The sequence below is a fragment of the Ictidomys tridecemlineatus genome, chromosome 1, assembly GCF_052094955.1.
Source record: "Ictidomys tridecemlineatus isolate mIctTri1 chromosome 1, mIctTri1.hap1, whole genome shotgun sequence".
NCBI classification, from domain to species: Eukaryota; Metazoa; Chordata; class Mammalia; order Rodentia; family Sciuridae; genus Ictidomys; species Ictidomys tridecemlineatus.
The window spans coordinates 213,883,865-213,906,748 of record NC_135477.1 but is presented as its reverse complement, the minus strand read 5'-3'; the positions used below and the strand labels follow the sequence as shown (position 1 = coordinate 213,906,748).

Below are 22,884 nucleotides of genomic sequence, written 5' to 3'. Positions count from 1 at the left end.
ACATTTTCTCATCAGTGCCTCAGCATAAAGGAACATGCTTGCTTACCATCATGATTATAGTTTCTAACAAAATGGAAACATTGTCAGCCTAAGAAAGAAAAATGGTATCATGTATAACAGACTGTTAGTTTATTTTACACTGATAACCATTCCAATCTTTAGACCTTTTATTTACTTTTCTTCTTTGATTATCTAGGAGTTCTGACACAACTAGATAGTAGAGCGAATACTAAGCATCATTGTTTTTTTCCTGATTTTCATGGAATGCTTGCAAAGTTTCACCATTCAGTAGTTTCGTTGCTAGTTTTTGATAAACTCCCTCTATCAGGTTAAGGAAGTTTCCTTCCTTTTCTTGAGTATTTAAATGTTATTTTTTTTTACTCACAATTAAGCTTCATACTGATGTTGTCATTGCATCTTTAAGGATAAGCATGAGTCTTTTCTAGTGTATTGAATATATTGAATAGATTTCTTTTATATTTTTGAATCATCTTTGAATTACTGAATATAACTTTTCTTGTTCAAAATTTATTGTTATTTTAATTTATTTATGGAGTCTGCTGGCTAATATATTATTTAAGATTTTAGCATCTATAAATAGGTCTTTTTTTTATTCTTGTCTGGTTTTATATTTGCTTGTCAAGTTATATATATTTTTGTATTTTCTATGTCAAAATCATACTAACTTTATACAATTATCTTAGGGGCTTCCCATTCTTGGCAGAATTTTCCTGTTATATCATTTGTGCCAATATGCCTTCCAATTTTGTGGGGGTTGGGGGTTGGATAAATTACTTGAGTTGTATTTCAGTTTTTAAAATTATTTTGGTTTAGTTGGGTACAGTGGTACATGCCTGTAGTTCTAGTGATTCAGGAAGCTGAGGCAGAAGAATCTCAAATTCTAGGTCAGCCTTGGCAATTTAGTGAGACCCTATCTCAAAATTAAAAGGACTAGGGATGCATCTCAGTGGCAATAAGACTTGCATAATTCACTTTTTTGCACCAAGTAGCTATTTTCAAAATGTGGTCTGTGAACCTTGCTGTCTCCAAGACCCATTCAGAAATCATTCTTTTGGTAATATCAGGATATTATTTGTCTTTTTCACTGTGGTGACATTTGTACTAATAATATAAAAACAATAATGGGAGAAACTATTGGTCCCTTAGCTAAATCAAGACAATGGCAGTGAACTACACTAGTGATCATTTTATTCTATACTGCTACACACGTTCAGTTAAGAATTTTGAAACAACATTTATTGAAACAAATATTATAGATTTTGTTAAATTTTAACTCTTTAATACATGTCTTTTAGGTCTTTTTTGTGAAAAATAAAAGAGACAAAAACATATAAAGTACCTCTGCAATCTGCCAAAAATCTGTTGAGTCTTGGGGAAAAGCCCTGCTCTATTGTTTTAGTTGAGAGCTGTGCCAGTGTGGCACCGTTTTTTGTTTCAAATCATTTTTACTTGAAAGATTGATATGTATTCAGATGTGATACTTCATAGTATTTGTTACAAGTGATAAATTGGAACTTTAAATGAAAAAGTATTTTTAAAACCTTATATTCACCACTTTGACCTTGGCTACTGCCCAATAATTAAAGAACATTTTTTTTTGCTGAGGTTGATGGTAATATTAACAAATGTCAGTTTTTTTCTCATTTTCCTCATTTTTTATTGGTATTTTGTAATTGTATATAATGGGAAAATATGTTATGTATTCATAAATGCACACAATATAATGATATAATTTGGACAATATCATTTTTCGGTATTTTCTTCTTTCTTTCTTTCCCTTGGTTCCTTTTCTCTAATGATCTCATGGGATTCAATAATCCCACATTTCTTTTCCTTTTTCCTCTCTAGCTTCCACATATGAGAGAAAACATATGACCCTAGACTTTGAGAGTTTGACTTACCTCACTTAACATAATGTACTCAAGTTCCATCCATTTTCCTGAAAATGACATAATTTCATTCTTTTTATTGCTTGGTAAAATCAATTGTTATATTTACCACATTTTCTTTATCTGTCCATCCATTGACAGACACCTAGACTGGTTCTTTAGTTTAGCTATTGTGAATTGTGCTACTATAAACATGGGCATGCAGATATTGCTATATAGTATGCTGGTTTAGATTCTATAGAATAAATGCGAAGGAGTGGTATAACTGGGCCATATGGGGGCTCCATCCCTGGTCTTCTGAGGAAGCTTCATACTGATTTCCATAGTGGTTGTACTAATCCCACCAACAGTGTAAATGTGTTCCTTTTCCACCACATTCTCTCTAGAATTTATTGTTGTTTGTATTCTTGATGGATGCTATTCTGAGTGAGATGAAATCTCAGTGTGTTTCTGAGTTTTCTTTCCCTAGTTGCTAAATATGTTCAACATTTTATTCATCTATCTGTTGGCCATTTGAATTTCTTTTTTTTGAGAAGAGTCTGTTTAGTTCATTTGCTCACTTATTAATTGTGTTATTTAACTTTTCTGTGTGGGGTCTTTTTTTTTTGAGTTTTTTATATATTCCGAATCTTAATTCTTTGTCAGAAGAGTAGCTAGCAAATATTTTTCTCCATTTGATATGTTCTCGCTTCATATTCTTAATTGTTTCCTTTGCTGTTCAAAGATTTTAAATTTGATGCCATTCCAGTTATTAGTTCTTGGTATTATTTCCTGAGTTTTAGGGGTCCTACTGAGAAAGTCATTATCTGCATCAATATGTTGTGTTACCCTACATTTTTTAGGATTTGCATAGTTTCTGGTCTAACTTCTAGGTCTTTGATCCACTTTAAGTTGACTTTTTGTACAGGGTGAGAGATAAGAATTTAATGTCATTCTTCCTCATATGGATAACCCATTTTCCCAGTACTATTTGTTAAAAAGGCTATCTTTTTGCCAGTGTGTATGTTTTTAGCATCTTTGTGAAGGATCATATGATTTTATCTGTGTGTTTTTGTCTCTGTGTCTTCTATTCTGTTTCAATGGACCATGTTTCTGTTTTTTTTATGTCAGCACCGTGATCATTTTGTAGTATAATTTGAAGTCAGGTATTATGATGACCCTAGCATTGCTTTTTTGGCTTAGGATTGCTTTTGTTATTCTGGGTCTTTTATTCTTCCAAATGAAATTTAGGACTGTTTTTTTTCCTACTTCTATGAAGAATGTCATTGATATCTTAAAGGGGATTGCATTAAAAATGATTGCTTTTGGGAATATGGCCATTTTAACAATATTAATTCTGGCTATCCATGAACATGGAAAGTTTTTCCATCTTCTTGTGTCTTCATGAATTTTTTTCTTCAGTGTTCAATAGTTTTTCTTTTTGGAATCAACTTAACGAAAGAGGTGAAAGACCTCTACAATGAAAACTACAGAACGCTAAAGAACGAAATTAAAGAAGACCTAAGAAGATGGAAAGATCTACTTTGTTCTTGGATAGACAGAATTAATATTGTCAAAATGACCATACTAACAAAAGCACTATACATATTTAATGTAATTCCAATCAAAATCCCAATGATATTCCTCATAGAAATAGAAAAAGCAGTCATGAAATTCATCTGGAAAAGTAAGAGAACCAGAATAGCTAAAGCAATCCTTAGCAAGAAGAATGAAGCAGATGGCATCACTATACCAGACCTTAAACTATACTATAAAGCAATGGTAACAAAAACAGTATGGTATTGGCATGAAAATAGACTTGTAGAACAATGGTACAGAATAGAGGACAGAGAGACTAACCCACATAATTACAGTTATATTTTCAAAAGCACCAAAAATATACATTGGAGAAAAGACTCTTGAACAAATGGTACTGGGAAAACTGGAAATTCATATGCAACAAAATGAAATTAAACCCCTGTCTCTCACCATGCACAAAACTCAACTCAAAATGGATCAAGGACCTAGGAATTAAACCAGAGACCCTGAACCTAATAGAAGAAAAAGTAGACCCAAATCTCCATCATGTGGGCTTAGGCCCCAACATCCTCAATAAGACTTCTATAGCACAAGAATTAATACCAAGAATCAATAAATGTGATGGTTTCGAACTAAAAAGCTTCTTCTCAGCAAAAGAAACAATCAGTGAGGTGAATAGAGAGCCAGCTAATTGGGAACAAATTCTTACCACATGCACGTCAGATAGAGCACTGATCTCTAAAATATATAAAGAACTCAAAAATCTTAACACCACAAAACAAAACAAAACAACAAAATAAATAAATAACCCAATCAATAAATGGGCCAAGGAACTTCTCAGAAGAGGATATACAATAAATCAACAAATATATGAAAAAATGTTCAATATCTCTAGCAATTAGAGAAATGTAAATCAAAATTACTCTAAGATTTCATCTCACTTAAGTCAGAACGGCAGCTATTAAGAATTCAAACAACAATAAGTGTTAGGGAGGATGTGGGCACACTCATACATTGCTGGTGGGAATGCAAATTGGTGCAGCCAATATGGAAAGCAGTATGGAGAATCCTTGGAAAACTGGGAATGGTACTACCATTTTTTTTTTTTTTGACTCAGCTATCCCACTCTTCAGTCTATTCCCAAAGGACTTAAAAACAGCCTACTACAGGGACACAGCCACATCAGTGTTTTTAGCAGCACAATTTACAACAGCTAAATTGTGGAACCAACCTCGATACCCTTCAGTAGATGAATGGATAAACAAAAATGTGAGATACACACACATACACACAATGAAATATTACTCAGCATTAAAAGAGAATAAAATCATGGTATTTGCAAGTAAACGAATGAAACTGGAGAATATAATGCTAAGTGAAGTTAGCCAATCCCCAAAAGCCGAATGCTGAATGATTTCTCTGATTTAAGGATGCTGATCCATACTATGATGTTCTGGTGGGGGTGGGAGGATTAAATGAACTCTATATAGGACAGAGAGGAAAAGGGAAGGGAAGAAAAGGGAGGGGGGAAAGGGGTAGGAAAGATGGTGGAATGTGATGGTCATATATTAATTCTGCCTCTCCATGAACATGGAAGGTACCCTAAGTATGTGTATGAAGTATGTGATGGTACCCTAAGTACATGTATAAAGACATGAAGGATGTGACTATACTTTGTGTACAACCAGAGACATAAAAATTGTACTCTATATGTATAATATGAATTGTAATGCATTCTGTTGTCATATATAACAAATAAAAATTTTTAAAAAGATGGACACAATACCTTTATTTTATTTATTTAATGAGGATAAAACCCAGTGCCCCATGCATGGAAGGCAAGTGCTTTACCATTGAGTCACAACTCCAGCCCCTGTGTTCTATAATTTTTATTGTAGATCTTTCACCACCTTGGTTATATTTATTCCTAGTTATTTTATTTTATTAGAGGCTATTATGAATGGGATTGCTTCCTGATTTTTTTCTCCTAATTATTGGAGTATTGGAAAGATTGATTTTGTAAACTGCTACTTTGCCTAATTTGTGCATCTCTTGGGATGGATCTCTCTTCCACTCTTAAGTGTGAGCCTTTCTAGAGCACAATATTCTCTTGCCAAAGTGTTCAGGATATCAGGTTGTTATGAATTTTTCAATATATTTCCAAGTAGGTTTTGTAGTATAGTTTTCCTACTAGTTCTTTGGTGATGATTAATGTATTTTTATACAGTGTATATTGTGTCAGAGATTTAGGATTCTACTTTTTCTATAGGGGTCCATCTAGTAGACCTGGCAGTTGTGTTGTATATAGCAGGGTATATGGGGTTCACCTTCTGTGTTTACTCTTCTTAACAACTTTGTAATTATCAAAGGTTGTGAGGGTGATCTAGATTGAGACCCCTCCTAGTTGTGGTATTCATAGCTTTTGTGTTAATCTGTTTTTGCTGTACGAGTGGATGCCCATGAGTGGGACCTAGAAACCCCCCTTAGCTGTTCCTTCTTGGGACCTGGTCATTAATTTGGGGTTTTTGTCTTTTCTATTACTTGTATTAAATTATTGCTGAAGTTTAAGTGTGATTAATTTGTGTCTGGAGCAAGGTGTACTGTCTTTTGGCTTGGTTTAGCTCAGCAGTAGTTTCTACTCAGTGAATTTAAGAGTGTCCCAGTAGATTCCCAGCATCTTACTGAGAAGCAGTATTTTCAGTGATTGAATCCTGAGTCATGGGGCAACTTAGCCTTGTAGGCTTCTTCTAATCTGCCATCTTAAATCTCATTTTTTTTCCAGTATTATACCAATGATATGTTTTAGTGTTTAAGAGATACATCTTAGCAAAACATTGTTTTCCAAATTCCCAGTGCATTCAGAAAATGAAATGCCAGAAAGGAACATCAGTATAAGTAGGTAGGGAAGTACAGTATGAGGAAAAATGTATGCAAACAAGATTAAGAAAATTAAACAGTTATTTGCAGATCACTTGGTTAAAATGACCAAGTGTAGGACAGGTGATAAAGAAGATCAGATTTTCGGGACTAGGATTGTGGCTCAGTGGTAGTGCATTTGCCTGGCATGTGTGAGGCACTGGGTTTGATTCTCAGTACCACATATAAGTAAATAAATAAAGGTCTATCAATAACTTTTAAAAAAGGTTAAAAAGAAGATCAGGTTTTCATGATAAAGACTGTGACATAGATAGGAAGAGCTAGCCTTTAAGGGTTGGGGTGGGGGCTGTCTATTTTAGAAAAATAACTTGTATCCAACTTGATGATCAGTACTAGAATAAGATATGAGTCACAGGATTTGGGAGGAAAGTAGATGAGGGTGCCTGAATGTCTTAGGCCTTATCAATCATCATGTTATGTTATTTTTCTGGTCTGTTGCAGTTATATGAACATAAGTATCACAGTCTCACTGTTTGTTATCCTCATTTGTTGACTAAAAAACCAGAGTCCCTGCAGAATAGGTTCAAGTATGTCTGAGCATTGTGTGGCATCTCAAATGTACTGAGTAATAAATACATTTTTATATTGTATTGTTTTCTAAAATTACCTCGTCTTTGTTACTTCTCTGTTTGCTTCAACAGTTCTTTTGTTGCTGATTAGAGTTATTAAAGCCATGTGGTATATGCTATCTAAACTTTGTTTAATTCTGGTTATTACAGAGTTCAGAAAACAGTTTCAGTTGTTTTCTTATATAGTTTTCTCTCTTCCTTAGACCAATAGTATTGTCGAAGGTGCTCAGTAGTGGATGGAATTGAGTTTGCAGTCCATAAGCATGCTGTTCAAAGACTGCCATTTTGTTAGTAGGTTGAATTACCATGTTTGACTTCTTCTTTCAGCTTAAGTTCTCTGACAGAGCTATTTCAGTCCTCATAAAAGTAGATCACTATTAGCCTTCAGTTCTCCTTTCATGCTCAACTATGTATAAACAATAATGTCCTCTTGTCTACTGCCAAATGTTTCCTATTTGTTTCATCTCACTAATTGGCCAGACATAATTAACATTTGGTATTGGAAAGTTAACAGTGATTAATAGTTAATATTGCCGTATCTGGTTCATCTGACTGTAATAAACATTTGTTGGGGGTCTTTTTTTGTTCCAGGTACTATGTCTGATAAATAGATCAGACATAGTACCTGGAACAAAATTTATTTAATTTATCTATTAAATAAATAGATCATGGCACTTTTTAGGAACTCACAGTTGAATGGAGGAGACATTTAGCTGAGATCTCAATGATGAGAAAGGAGCTCATCATACAAGCACCTGGGGCAAGTAGGTCTAGAATAGAGCTGTCAAATTGGAATATAATGTAAATCTTATCTGTAAAGCCACATTAAGAAAGCAAAAAGAAGCAGGTGATATTGATTTTATAATTTATTTTACTAGTATATTAAATATTATCATTTCAACGTGTATTTAATATAAAAATTATTGTGCTATTTTGCATTATTTTTCTTCAGAATCCAGTGTATGTTTTATGCTTACTGTACATTATTAGATTCGGTACATTCTTAAGATTAGCTACATTTCAGACATTCGATATCCACATGTGGCTGGTGGCCACCTATTTAAAGGCAGAAATCTCTACTGGATGAACAGCCAGTTCAAAAGTTCTGAAAGAGATTCATGCAGAGGTGTACATTTGGCATTTGGAAGTGGACAATATTGATCTCGATCTTTGGAACAATATCAAAATTAAATATAGAGATTTAAAAAATAATTGATATATCCAGGTCTGGTGGTATATGCCTGTAATCCCAGTGGCTTGGGAGGCTGAGGCAGGAGGAGTTCAGCCAGCCTCAGTAACTTAGCAAGACCCTCTCTATATACAAAATATGAAAAGGACTGGGGATATGGCTCAGTGGTTAAGCACTCCTGGTTTCACTCCCTGGTACCAAAACAACAACAACAACCAAACAAAAAATTATTGATACAGAAGAGGTGTCAGTATAGTTTTCAGTGAAGATATAATGGAAACACCTACAGGGTTTTTTTGTTTGTTTTTTACTTTCTTATACACAGTTGTACTATAAAAGAACATGGAAAGATCTCAGAGAGGGGCCAGGTATCTTTAGGTTGGGGGAGCTAGGCATAGATGGAATTTTTCCATAGTTAATTCTGACATGATTGATTACTTCTTTCAGTCTCCTTTCTGGCTGAGAACCACTACTTAAAAGTAAACTGAGGATAAAAGAGGTTAAGAGGATAAAGAAAGATAAGAGGAATGCTTAATAAGTTAAGTAAAGAGGGAAGGTGCTTTAACAATGACAGAAGAAGAAGACAGGACATTTTCATGTTAAAATTTTTGATACCCATTGAGATTGTAATTTAAATAGAGAGGTAAACTGGGATAAGATGGGTTCTAAAATGAGTCAATGGAGTCATTGACTGTAGCTTAGCTGCTGGAAGATCCGTGATTAATTGACTGAAAGAGGTACTTGCTGTGCCCTCCCAGCCAGAGATTCTTAAATTCTTTAAACTTGATTATGGGCTATGTTCCTTCACTTAGAGTCCTGGTAGCTGTTGTATTTTAGTTAACTATTTGTTTGTCACTACAGAATTACTTAGGGAGTTTTTTTTTTAAGTACTTGTTCCTATCCCCTTTCCTATCTCAAATCAAAATTTCTAGGAGTACAACCTAGATATCACTATTTTTTTAAAGTTTCTGAAGTGACTCTGATGTTCTGAAGTGATTCTGATGTTCTATACCTGTATATAGTATAGTGAGCACCTCTAAGGCACAAGTTTTATTCACCTTCATGTTTCCTGAGTTTGACTAATTGTCCAGCATGTAGTATGAAGAAAAATGAAAGAGTAAGCAAATGAGTAAATGTGATCAGCAAAATTGGCAGGCCTTGATGGGTAGCCTCATAAATTAACATTGCTACATACCTATTGCCTTGAACAATTACCAGGCAAGTTATTAAATACACTGTACCTATTTTGAAATTCTTACATAGTAATGTGAAACTATTAGCTCAGTTGATCTAAGTCAGGGTACTGACATAAGATTTCAGGTAGAAAAATAGATTAAAAAATGATGGAGCTATTCTAAATCTTATTTGACTTCATACATCGCTAGATGTAGTAAACTGAGTACAATATATGAGAGAAGTTTAAATTAAAGATAAAGGATTTTTGCCATCAGTTTATAAATTTGGCACTTCCAATTTTCACAGAATTAAATAAATATTTTTTGTTTTTAAAATTTAATGCTGTAGGGCTGGATTGTGGCTCAGAGGTAGAGCACTCGCCTACCATCTGTGAGGCACTGGGTTCAATCCTCAGCACCACATAAAAATAAAATAAAGATATTGTGTCCACCTGTAGCTAAAAAATTAAAAATTAAAATAAATAAATAAATAAATAAAAATGTAATGCTGTAGCTATTCAAAACACCCTGCTTATAAGAATATTTATATTTGTTATCTTATATAAATAACCCAATCAACAAATGGGCCAAGGACCTGAACAGACACTTCTCAGAAGAGGACATACAATCAATCAACAAGTACATGAAAAAATGCCCACCATCTCTAGCAGTCAGAGAAATGCAAATCAAAACCACCCTAAGATACCATCTCACTCCAGTAAGATTGGCAGCCATTATGAAGTCAAACAACAACAAGTGCTGGCGAGGATGTGGGGAAAAGGGTACACTTGTACATTGTTGGTGGGACTCCAAATTGGTGCAGCCAATTTGGGAAGCAGTATGGAGATTTCTTGGAAAGCTGGGAATGGAACCACCATTTGACCCAGCTATTCCCCTTCTGGGTCTATTCCCTAAAGACCTAAAAAGAGCATTCTACAGGGACACTGCTACATCGATGTTCATAGCAGCACAATTCATGATAGCTAGACTGTGGAACCAACCTAGATGCCCTTCAATAGATGAATGGATAAAAAAAATGTGGCATTTATACACAATGGAGTATTACTCTGCATTAAAAAATGACAAAATCATAGAATTTGGAGGGAAACGGATGGCATTAGAGCAAATTATGCTAAGTGAAGCTATCCAATCCCTAAAAAACAAATGCCAAATGTCTTCTTTGATATAAGGAGAGTAACTAAGAACAGAGTAGGGAAGAAAAGCATGAGAAGAAGACTAACATTAAACAGGGATGAGAGGTGGGAGGGAAAGGGAAAGAGAAGAGAAATTGCATGGAAATGGAAGGAGACCCTTATTGTTATACAAAATTACATACAAGAGGAAGTGAGGGGAAAGGGAAAAATAATATAAGGGGGAGAAATGATTTACAGTAGAGGGGGTAGAGAGAGAAGAGGGGAGGGGAGGGGAGGGGGGATAGTAGAAGATAGGAAAGGCAGCAGAATACAACAGACACTAGTATGGCAATATGTAAATCAATGGAAGTGTAACTGATGTGATTCTGCAATCTGTATACAGGGTAAAAATGGGAGTTCATAACCCACTTGAATCAAAGTGTGAAATATGATAAATCAAGAACTATGTAATGTTTTGAACAACCAACAATAAAAAAAAAGAATATTTATAATTCTTTGTCATGACTCTTTTAAAACAACTACATAAACATATTGAAGTGACTCTTCAATGGTTTCTTTTTATAACTTTCAATGAGAGATGAATGGAAAGCAACATGTATGAAATGTTCTGCAAAAAGAAAATAAGGTGGTAATCACTAATAAGTCATCATCATCATAATGAAATTGCATTTTTAATCTCAGACATAGTTTATAGAGTACACTTAGCCTAAGACCTAGTAGCAGCCAGGTATCTCTTTCATCTAACCAAACCTGTGTTGGAGTTGCCCCCAAAGTAGTTGCAGAACCAGGTGTGGTGGCATGTGCCCATAATCCTAGTGACTTGAGAGACTGAGGCAAGAGGATTGCAAGTTTCAGACCAGCCTCAGCAACTTTGACACTTTCTCAAAATAAAAAATAAAAAGACTGGAAATGTAGCTCTCTGGTAAAGTATCCCTGGTTCAATCAGTAGCAACAAAACAAAACAAAACAAAACAAAACAAAACAAAACAAAACAATGTAGTGTCAGAGGAGTTTCCCAAGGAGTATCCAGAGATAGGGCCAGTTGAGATTCTGAACTGAAAGAAAAAAGAAAGAAAGAAAGAAAGAAAAGCACTAAACTCCAGGGTGATAGGTCTAAAATATTTTTTTAGGAGAACTCACAAAGTACTGCAGCTTGTCCTCACAATGAACAATGACAGAAAAAGGATAGTCTACCTAGTTATATCCACAACAATGGGTCAAGGTGTAGAGTTTATATGAGTGTTTAAGGAATTTTGGCTCAGGGCCAGTTTCTTTCAGTGTGTTCAGGGCAACAACTTAAATACTTTTATTAGTGCTTGCAAGTACTTAAAGCTCTTGCTTAGGTTAAAGCTTACAGGGATAAAACTGTTACAAAGCAATCAAAGTGCTTTATGAGTTTTTGCTCAGAACATAGAAAGTAGGGGAAAATGGAGGATTGTACAGTACTTCAATAAATGATGGTTGTTTCTACTTGTAGCATTGCTGTATATTTGAAAATGAAGTTGATATGACACAGTTTAACATTCTAAAACTGTATTAATGTTCCTACAGATGAAAAAAAGTGAAGAATTGATAACTAAAAATCATAATCAAGAAGAAATAAGTATTCTTCGTTGTTGGAAATGTAGAAAATGTATAGCAAATTCTGATTGCTTCATGAATTATCTTGAAAATCAAGTGATTAAGGTGAGTATTGCTGACTTTAGTCTTTGAACATTTTCTAGTGTAGGAATGTTGTAAGCATAGCAGCAGACATACTATACTCTCTATATGGCATCCTTCATATTTCGTAGTTACAAATAGTTTTAGCATTAGCTGCTAATGTTAATGTGCCCTTGAAATTCCTTGAACTTCTCTTAGAGTAATATTAAAGAGGCAATACTAAATAGTTACAAACTAGGAAGTAATTTGTGGAGTTTACAGGGAATTCTAAATTCAAAAGAGCATGACTGTAATCACCTTTCCTGTTTTCTTCCCTCATTTAAGAGACACACTCAATTTTTTGTCTTCTTATTGTTTTATTTTTTGCCTCAACCATACTTGATCATGATTATTTCCTCTGTACTTTTAACAGATTAGCCAACCTGAATCTGATAATAGTAGATAACTTTGACTGCATACTTACTGTGTGCCACATACTTTTTAAAAATAACATTTTCACTGGATTAAAACCCCTCAAATTTTCACTCTATGTTACTCATCTTTTTCTTGCTGTGACAAAATACCTTAAAAAATCTTATCATCCTATGTTACTCATCTTTTTGTTGCTGTGACAAAATACTTTAAAAAAACATCTTAAAGGAAGAAAGATTTATTTGGACTTAAGGTTTTAGAGGTTTTAGACTTTGGTTAGTTGACTCCATTGCTTTGGGCCTGAAGCAAGGCATAACATCATGGTGGAAGAGCATGGTAGAAAAATGTTGTTCATCTAAGGGTAGTCAGGAAACTGAGAAGGAGAAAGAGGAAGGGGCCAGGGACAAGATTCTTCAAAGGCATACCCCAATGATATACTTCCTCCAACTTGACCCCACTTTCTAATAACCCATTCAGCTATTAACTTATTAATAGGTTGATCCATTGATGAGGTTAGTATTCTCATGATCCAACATCATTTCCCAACAGCACTGCCTCTGAATATTGCTACATTGGGGGTGAAGTCTTCAAAACATGAGTATGTGGGGGGTACTTATATATCCAAACCATATCACATGCTGAGATTATTTTATTGTATATAATTTACATAGAGCAAAACAATGTGCACAGCTTGATAAATTTCATCAGTTTGATATGAATCAGTTGAAGATATAAACATTTCTGTAATCCCATAAATTTGCCTGGCTCTTTTCCAGGCAGCACTCCCTCTTACAAGGTAGCTATTATTATCTATCACCATAGACTAGTTTTGCCTGTTCCTGCCCTTCAATTTAAATAGAATAATATAGTATGCTTCTTTTTTGTTGAGGAATGTCATTGGGATTTCAATTGGAATTGCATTAAATCTGTATTATGCTTTTGATGGTATTGCCATTTTGACAATAAAAATTTTTCCTATCCAAGAACATTGGAAATCCTTCCATCTTCTAAGGTCTTTTTCAATTTCTTTCTTTAGTGTTTTGTAGTTTTCATTGTAGAGGTCTTTCACCTTTTTTGTTAAGTTGATTCCTGAGTATTTAATTTTATTTTTTTGAGGCTATTGTGAATGGGGTAGTTTTCATAATTTCTCTCAGAGGATTTATCACTCATGTATAGAAATTTGTTTAATATATGGGTATTGATTTTGTATCCTGCTACTTTTCTGAATTAATTTATTAATTCCAGAAGTTCTCTGATGGCGTTTTTTGGATTCTCTAAGCATAGAATCATGTTGTGGGCAAACAGTGATAGTTTGAGTTCTTTTCCTGTACGTATCCCTTTAATTCCTTTTGTCTATTTAATTGATCTGGGTAGAGTTTCAAGAAATATATTGAATAGGAGTGGTGAAAGAGGGCATTCCTGTCTTGTTAATATCATGATTAAGTCTAGAGAAAGAAGTTTATAATTAGGAAGGACTGAGGGGGTGTCTAAAATAATGTTGATTTTCTTTTTGTAATTTTTTTGTGATGCTGGTGATTGAACCCAGTGCCTTAATGTATGCCAGGCTCTATCCATGGTCTCATTGTTGTATCTCTCTCTCTCTCTCTCTCTCTCTCTCTCTCTCTCTCTCTCTCTCTCGTTTTTTCCAATTGACATTTATTTTATTTATTGATATGTGGTGCTGAGAATCTAACTCAGTGCCTTACGCATACTAGGCAAGCACTCTGCCATTGAGCCACAACCCCAGCCCTCATTGTTGTATCTCTCAATCAGGTTGGCAGGTATTTGATTTGCTTTTCCTTAAGTCCTTCTATAAACTATAAAAATGTGTCTTATATTTTATAAGCATACATATTGTAAAAATATCAAAATGCACATAAAAAGATGTATTCTAATTATAGGAAATCACAAAATAAATTATTGTAATCTAAAAGTAAGTTTATCAGAGGTTCTGTTGAAAAGATACTAAATTAATGACCTAATTATTTACATTTATTACCTATTAAAGTATACACTTAATTAAATAATAAAATAAGTGTTTTATTTCTGAATTTTCTATAAATGGAGTCACACTGTGGATAGGTGTTCTTCTGGAACTTGCTGTTAACTCAGCATCACCATGTTGAAGTGTGGCTTTAGTTTACTTTCATGTTTGTATAGTATTCTAGGATATTATATATGTCACTTTATAATTAACTCTACTATTGGTAGACATTTGAATTACGTCTAGTTGTTTTGTGCTAAAATCCAGTGTTGCTTTGAGCTTTCTTGTATGTATCTTAGTATACATGACAGAGGTATATTATTAGAAGTGGAGTTGTGGTACCATAGGCCATATGCATGTTGAGCTTTACTAGGTTATATTAAAATGAGCTGTAAAGGAATATGGACATTTGAGCTTTAGCTTTCCAGCCACTGTCATGCAAGAAAACATGAGGGAATTTACAATGGAGTTTACAATTTTCATAGAGAGAAAAGGGGACTTCTACTCTGTCTTTAGACCTGAGTCATAAGATGTGTGGGGAAGAATCAAAAGCAAAAGCAAAATCACAGCAAAACTCCTAAAATAATTTAAAAATAAAATAATAGAAATTATCTCCATTTGTTCCATCTGTGGTGGTGCTCTCAGTTTTAGTTGTTATAGTTTGGACATGTCAAGTTAATGCGGCCTGTAGAACATTCAAATATGTTAGAAATAGGAAATAAGAGTGTAGATTTAGGAGTGAGTCCTCAGCATGTAGGTAGTGAGGGAAGCTGTGAAAGTAGGTGGAATCACCATTGCAATATGTGAATGGAGTGAGAGAAGAGAACCTAGAAACCTTTCTAGGATAGACAGAAAAATAGAAGATCACAAAGAAGGAAAAAGGAACCATGGACAAAAAATAGGATGCAGTTTCATAGAAGTCAAAGGAATGAACATCTTCCAGAAACACAGATTGGTTATTAGTGTTGAATGTTGTTGGGAGATCTAGAAGATAAGACACTGTCTTTCATGTGGATCCTAGAGAATGCTAGTCTATGAAATGTTTCCCCTACATTAATGCAGAGGTTGTGTACAAACTGTATAGCCATAAGAAAAAACTGAATGAGAATTAAAAGTGGTCATTGGTTTTAGAAATGAGATCATTAGTTAACGATTATTGTAGTTGTAAGAATAGTAGAGGCAAGAACCAAATTTCAATGAGATGAAGAAACTAATAACTGAGGAATAGTCCAGTGTTTACTGTAAGGCACTTTATATTATTGGGTTATGACTCTTTTTCATCACTAGGCTATGAAGTACTTCATCCTTATAATACCATGATAATGCAGTGGCTGTCATGAATATGATCAAAGAATATTGAATTGATTATAAAATTATATACCTCCTTTTTAGGTAATTTGCTAATTTTCTCCTTGGCTTTATTATTCTGGTGGCTTTATTATTCTTTTCTTCATTGGCTATAATCTCAAAATAAATATTTCAATGCTATTACATTTTTAATATTTTGTGTTTACTAGTTTCATAGTTAGTCTTGTGACATGCAATGGACTGAATTTTATTCCCCTACTAATGCATATGTTGAACTACAACACAGTTGTATTTAGATATAGGGTTTTTAGGAGATAATTAAGGTTAAATGAGTGATAAAGATGAGGCTGTAATCCAATAATACTTGTGGCCTTATAAGAAGAAGCCAAGAGAAAGATCATATGAGGATACAATGAGAAGGTAGCTATCAGTAAGATAGAAAGAACCTGGATATGCTGGTGCTCTGATTGTGGAGTTAGCCTCTAGAACAGTGAAAAAGTAAATTTCTATTGTTTAAGTTCTTCAGTCTGTGGGATTTTATTATGGTAGCCCAAGCAGACTACAACACCATGTGTCCTGTTATAGGCATAGGAAGTTCAGAGATGAGCAAAAGAGAAATTATCTGTCCTTGTGAAGTTTTCAGTTTACATAGAATTTAATATTAATATTATATTAATATATTAACATACATATAACCCCATTAATAATTAATTAATGGGGTTATATGTATATGTCTTATTAATACTTAATATTAAGTTTCTGATTTAATGTTGAAAGCTTAATATTTATAATATTAAGTAATCATATAATTATATCTGTTGTTCATATAAATATTAGATATTGGTCAATCACATAAGTTACTAGCTGAGTAAATGGCATAAAGAAAAGCCTAGAGAACCATATGAATGGGATATAGCCAGGATGCTGGGTCTAGCTATGAGATGAAGGTTTTTTCTGAAAAAGTAACTTGTATGGAGATAGAATAGGTAAATGAGGGCAGTACAGGAAGTAAATTATTCCAGGCTTCAGGACCAACACACTCAAAGTCTCTGTGATACATTCATAGTAATAAAGGCGATTGCTATGATTGGGGTTCAGAGATCAAAAGGAATCTGACAACATATGAGGCTAGAAAGATGGGTGTTAGATCATTTGTGGTTATAAATCCAATTAAAGACTTTGTTCTTTATCCTAAGAGCTGAGAAATCCCTGAGAGGGAGTGATGTGGCTCTTGAATTTAGAAAAAAATCACATTGGTTACATACTGTGAAGAGTGAATTAGAAAGGTGGAAGAGTGGATGCAAGTTGCCTATTTACTCTTAAGTGAGGATTGATTGATTGATTTCTTTCTTTCCTAAATTCATTCTGAGCTTTTGATTTAAAAAGTTTTTACCCTTGAAGTAACTTCTCAAAGCAAACAGAAAAATCAGATAATCCGATAGAATTTTAATTTCTTTACATTTGCAACACTTTGAAGATTTCACTAAGAGTAATTAATTAACACCACCAGACACAGTGACATATGCCTTTAATCCCAGCAACTCAGAAAGGCTGAGGCAGAAGAATTCCAAGTGTAGGCCAGCCTGGGCAATTTAGGGAGATCATGTCTCAAAAGGGTTGAGATATGGCTCAGTGGTAAAGCATCCTTGGATTCAATCCCTTCATACTAAAAAAAAAAAGGAGAAGGAGAAGCAAGAAGAAGAAAGAAGATGAAGAAGAAATTGCTCATCTAAATGACATTCTTGTTGTATAATTTTTTCCCTATGGTGTATTGCAGCTGTGGTAGTTAAATAATATAGTTGGCTCACTGTTAATGAATTAGCTAAGGAAAAATTATTGTTTTCTTGGAAATGCTGAGTGTTAAATATCTTTCAAAATGTTATTGTTTTTTATTTGTTTTAATTAGTTACACATGACAGTACAATGATCTTGACATATCATGCATTTGAATCAAATGGGGTATAGTTTCTCATTATTCTGAGAGTACAGGTTGCAGAACCACATTGGTCATACAGTCATGTATATACATACAGTAATACTAGTGTCTATTTTATTCTGCTGTCCTTCCTATCCCCCCCCATCACTTCTCTCTACCCAATCTAATGTGACACACTTTTTTTCCCCTCACATCATCATACATGTAATCTGTATAATGATGTTATTGTTTTAATCACCTTTTTCATCACTGTGACCAAAAACACCTGACAAGAACAACTTAAGGAGAAAGGAAAGTTTATTTTGTCTCATGGCTTGAAAGATTCAGTTCATAGTCAACTGACTCCATAGATCTGGGCCTAAGGTGAGGCAGGACATGGAAGAAGAGCATGGCAGAAGGCGGCAGCTCAGGATATGGCAATCAGGAAGCAGAGAGAGAGATCTTCTTACTAGGTACAAAATATAAACCCCAAAGTCTCCCACCAGTGACTTACTTCCGCCAGCCACACCCTACCTACAGTTTCCATCCAGTCAATCCATCAGTGGATTAAGATGCTGATTAAATTACAGCTCTCACTGTCTGAAAATTTTACCTCGGAACCTTCTTGCTTTGTGTCACATAAACTTTTAAACCATAATAGTTATTAAATTGTTTCAACTTTCTAACTTTAACCTGTTTCATTTAAAATCTTAAAAAATCACATAATGATAAAAAGCAAAGCATCAAATTTGTAATTTTAAAATTAAATGAAATTCTGATTTTATTCAGTAATTTTTCCCTACCCTTAAAGAAAAAGTAAAATACTTATACATTAGCTCCCCCTGCTGCTTGAACAAATTATTTCATTTGCAAACATTTTGGCAACATTTTCCTGGAAGCATTATGTGAATTGGCTATTAGTTTCTTCATTCTCCTTCCCCCACATGATAAATTTGAGATGTAAAAATCTACTAATTTTTTTAATCCTAGTGAAATTTTCTAATGTTCATTTAAATTTTTACCAAGGAGATAACCTTGGGAAAAATTAACCACTACTTTAAACACCTTCAATTTCTCACATTAGGTTGTTTCTAGTTTCATCATTCATCTTAAAATATTTCCATTAAAACTTGTTTTAGATCTTGGGTATAGCTCAGTTGTAGCAGTTGCCTACTACAAGTCAATGGATTCAACCTCCCACACCACAAAAAGAAAAGAAAAAGAAAAAAATTGTGTTTTTTTAATATTTATATTTGTGTGACTTAAAAAAAAAACTTAAGTGACTTAAGACTTTTATAATTTTTTTTATAATAGTTGTAATGTGCCATTTTATCTGAAAAATTGTATTAGGAGTAACTATTACAAGTGTCATGCATATATTTCTTTTTCTTAGAAGGTACATATGGAAATACATGTGAAGTACTGTCAGTTTCATTTATAATTGAGGCCTCTGTGTTTATCCTGGTTTTTCTTTTCTTGTCTACCATATCTCAATTTTCAGAAAAGGAAACAGAATACTATATATTCAACCCAGCCTTTTATGCTCCTCTTATCTGTATCAATTGCTATAACTGATTTCTCTCCTTTTAAATTTTATTTATTTTTAAAATTTTTGGCATGAAAGTATACTTTGACTTTTAACTGTTTAGAAAATAATGGGGTTATTGCTCTATATTTATAGTTCTTAAATGAAGATCAGGTTTAGATATCAAATAGCAAGTACAGCTGTGGGATTTTTTTTCTAAATCTCTCCCTGTACAAGTAAAATATATTATTTTTGTTTAATTTACAAATACGTTATGACTTGGGAAGAAGAACAGTATCATACCTTAAGACATACTAAGGCAATATGTGTAAGAAAGTTTATTGCTCTAAAACTATAGTATTTATTTGGTATAGGAGATAACAATGGGAGCTTATTGGGTAAGTTCATGAATTCTGAAGCCAGACTAGTTGAATGGAAATCTTTGCTATGTTTCTTACTTTGTGACCTTGACAAGTTATTTAATAGTTTAATTTTTTAAATACTTCTTTTTATTTTTTTAGTTATCAATGTATCTTTTGTTTTATTTATTTATATGTGGTGCTGAGGATCAAACCCAGGGACTCACACATGCCAGGCAAGCACTCTACCACTGAACCACAACTCCAGCCCAGTTTAATTTCTTTTGTATCAACGTCCCTATCTGTAAGATAGAAAAAAATGTTGAAACATCACATGGGGCATAGTAATATAAAAATTTGTTATTTAGTAAAAATCAAAAGAAGTGTTGTCAAACTTCCTTTACCTGTCTACAACTATGATTATAGTGTTTATTCACATAGAAATGTTTATGAAGCATTTCAAGAACTTATGGAATATAGTGGCTTCTTAGTATTATGAGCAATGTTATATGGTTAAATATTGTGTTAATCAGCTTTTCATCACTGTGACAATATACTTGAACAAATCAACTTTGAGAAAAGATATATTTTGGCTCATAGTTTCAGTTCATGGTTGGCTGGCTTCATTGCTACATTTCTTTGATGACTATCATGGCACATGGGGAGCAGTGGAACAGAGCTGCTCATCAAATGACCTGAGAAGCAGGAGGCAGGAGGAAGGGAGAGAAAGGAAGAGTCCAGGGACAAGATAAAACTTTCAAGAACATGTCCCAGGTGATCTTCTTCCTCCAGCTATACTCCATCTTCTACAGTTTCCACCCCTCCCAGTAATGCCATCAACTTATGATACTTCAATGGATTAATCTACTAAAGAACTTAGATCCCTCATGAACCAAACACTTCCCAAAAGCCCCACTTTGGAACATTCTTGTATTGGGGACCAAGGCTTCCACACATGAATCTTTGGGTGATAGTCCATATCCAAACCATAATACATGTCATCATCAACTTACATAATTAGATGAAATAATGAAATGTGCATAGTAAAACAATTCATATAAGGTATCTATCCATCACAGTCCCTGGCATATTAATAAGGTTCTTTATGTGCTTTGTATGGTAAACACTGTCTCCAGTAATCTCTCAATAAATATTATTAGGTTGACTACCATTAACTTATTTTCACTTTACTAACTATTCTTTTGCCAGCGTGGAAAGTTTTTTTTTTCTTCGTTCCCTCCTCCCCCACTTTCCATTCTTCCTGCTTATCTGTAGCCAATCTTGAAAAAATTCTGGACCTAATAATGAAGAGATGGCTTTAGATGTCAATTCCAGTTTGTCTTACCTATAAGAGTCCTTTAAAGAATTTATTAGAGTTGCACTAATTTGCATAACTGTCATCTTGTAATGGAAGGAACCAATATATATATATATATTATATGTATATAATATATATATATATATAATATGGATGTTTCACAAGATTAATTCTATTCTTCAAAAACTTTATCCATATTTTCATTTGTTTCTCAGGTTATCTGTTGAAGTAAAGCTACACTGTTTGTTTATTTTTATTGAGACACTTCAAATAAGTTTTCCAAGGTTCTTTAAAATATAGATTTGTATAGCCCATTTGAATATTAAAAATATTTTTAGTTGTAGATGGACACATAGAATACCTTTATTTTATGTATTTATTTTTATGTGGTGCTGAAGGTTGAATCCAGTGCCTCACATGTGCTAGGCAAGCACTTTACCACTGAGCTACAACCCTAGCCCCCATTTGAATTTTTTAAAATGAATCTTGGCCGATGTAGAACCAAATTATTGAGAATTCATATTCAAATTATTGAAAAATTCTAATAATATAGAAAGTAAAAACAAGCAATTTTGTGATAGTCTTTAATGGTTAGAAGACAATACTTTAAAAACAAAAGTATTAAGGAAAGTAAAAATTATAGTGAAGAATTTTAAAAAATATACATAGAATAGGCATCTTTCACTTCTCCAGCACTTATTAAATGCAAATCACATTTTAGGGTATTGTCTTAAGAGCTAATGAATGGAAAAAAAGAGAGCTAAATGCATACTCTATGAAGCTACCAAATAATGAATGGAGTTTACACCTGGGAATTTAAACAAGAAAGGCCTTTACTATTTAGGGATTTTCAGGAGAAAAATATTATTATCAGCATGAAAGTCAGGTCATATGTTAGGAACATAAACAAAAGATTATATTTTAATTATTAGGGTATGTAGAAAATAAAATTATGGTCACTCCCTAGTATCTGTTGGAGACTGGTTGAGGAATCCCTACAGACACCAAAATCTGTAGATCGGTAAGTCCCTTACTTTAAAAATGGTATGTTTTCCTGTAACCCATGTACATCCTCCTGTGTACTTTAAGTCACCACTAGATTACCTATTAAAATTTAAATGCTATGAAAATAGTTATTCAGTTGTATTGTTTAGACATAATAACATGAAAAAAATGTTTATATGTGTTCATTACAGATACAGGTTTCTTTCTGATTTTTTTTTACCTATAGTTATATAAATCTATGGATGCAGAACTCAAGAATAATTTATATGGAAAATAATAATATATTTGGAAAATAATTTTTCTCCCTGAAATAATGTATTGGTAACCATAATAATCCTAAAAATAGTGGTATGACATATAGTGGAAGTATTTAAAATATGCAGCAACATGAAGCATTTAGAAAAATACGTTTAAATATATAACAATATGTTAAATAAAATTTAATAATTTAAAATTATAAATATATAATACAAATATATTTAAATATATTTTTTTAAAATTAAATGCCTGCAGATTCTTCCATCTTTTGCCAGTGTACTCTACCTTTTTTAAAAAATTATTTATTCTATTTTTTTGTATATGACAACAGAATTCATTTCAATTCATAGTACACATATAGAACAGAGTTTTTCATGTCTCTGGTTGTACACATAGTAGAGTCACACCATTTGTGTCTTCATATATGTACTGGGGGTAATGATGTACATCTCATTCCACTGTCTTTCCTACCTGCCTTCCCGCTTCTTCCCCTCCCTCCCATTTGCCATATCTAAAGTTTCTCCATTCCTCCCATGCTTCCCTCCTGTGCCCATTATGGATTAGCATCTTCATATCAGAGAAAACATTTGACATTTGTTTTTTTGGGATTGGCTTACTTCACTTAGCATAGTATTTTCTAACTCCATCCATTTTCCTGCAAATGCTATGGTTTTATTCTCTTTTAAT

General features: G+C 33.4%; 1 protein-coding gene across 1 annotated transcript in view; it reads left to right on the top strand.

Annotated features, from left to right (window-relative positions):
• The window catches only part of Rnf180 (ring finger protein 180), a 206,816-nt gene that overhangs the window by 20,153 nt on the left and 163,779 nt on the right, over positions 1 to 22,884 (top strand). The window contains 1 exon segment of the mRNA XM_078015963.1: positions 12,004 to 12,138. Within this exon segment, the coding sequence (XP_077872089.1) occupies positions 12,004 to 12,138 (135 nt within the window).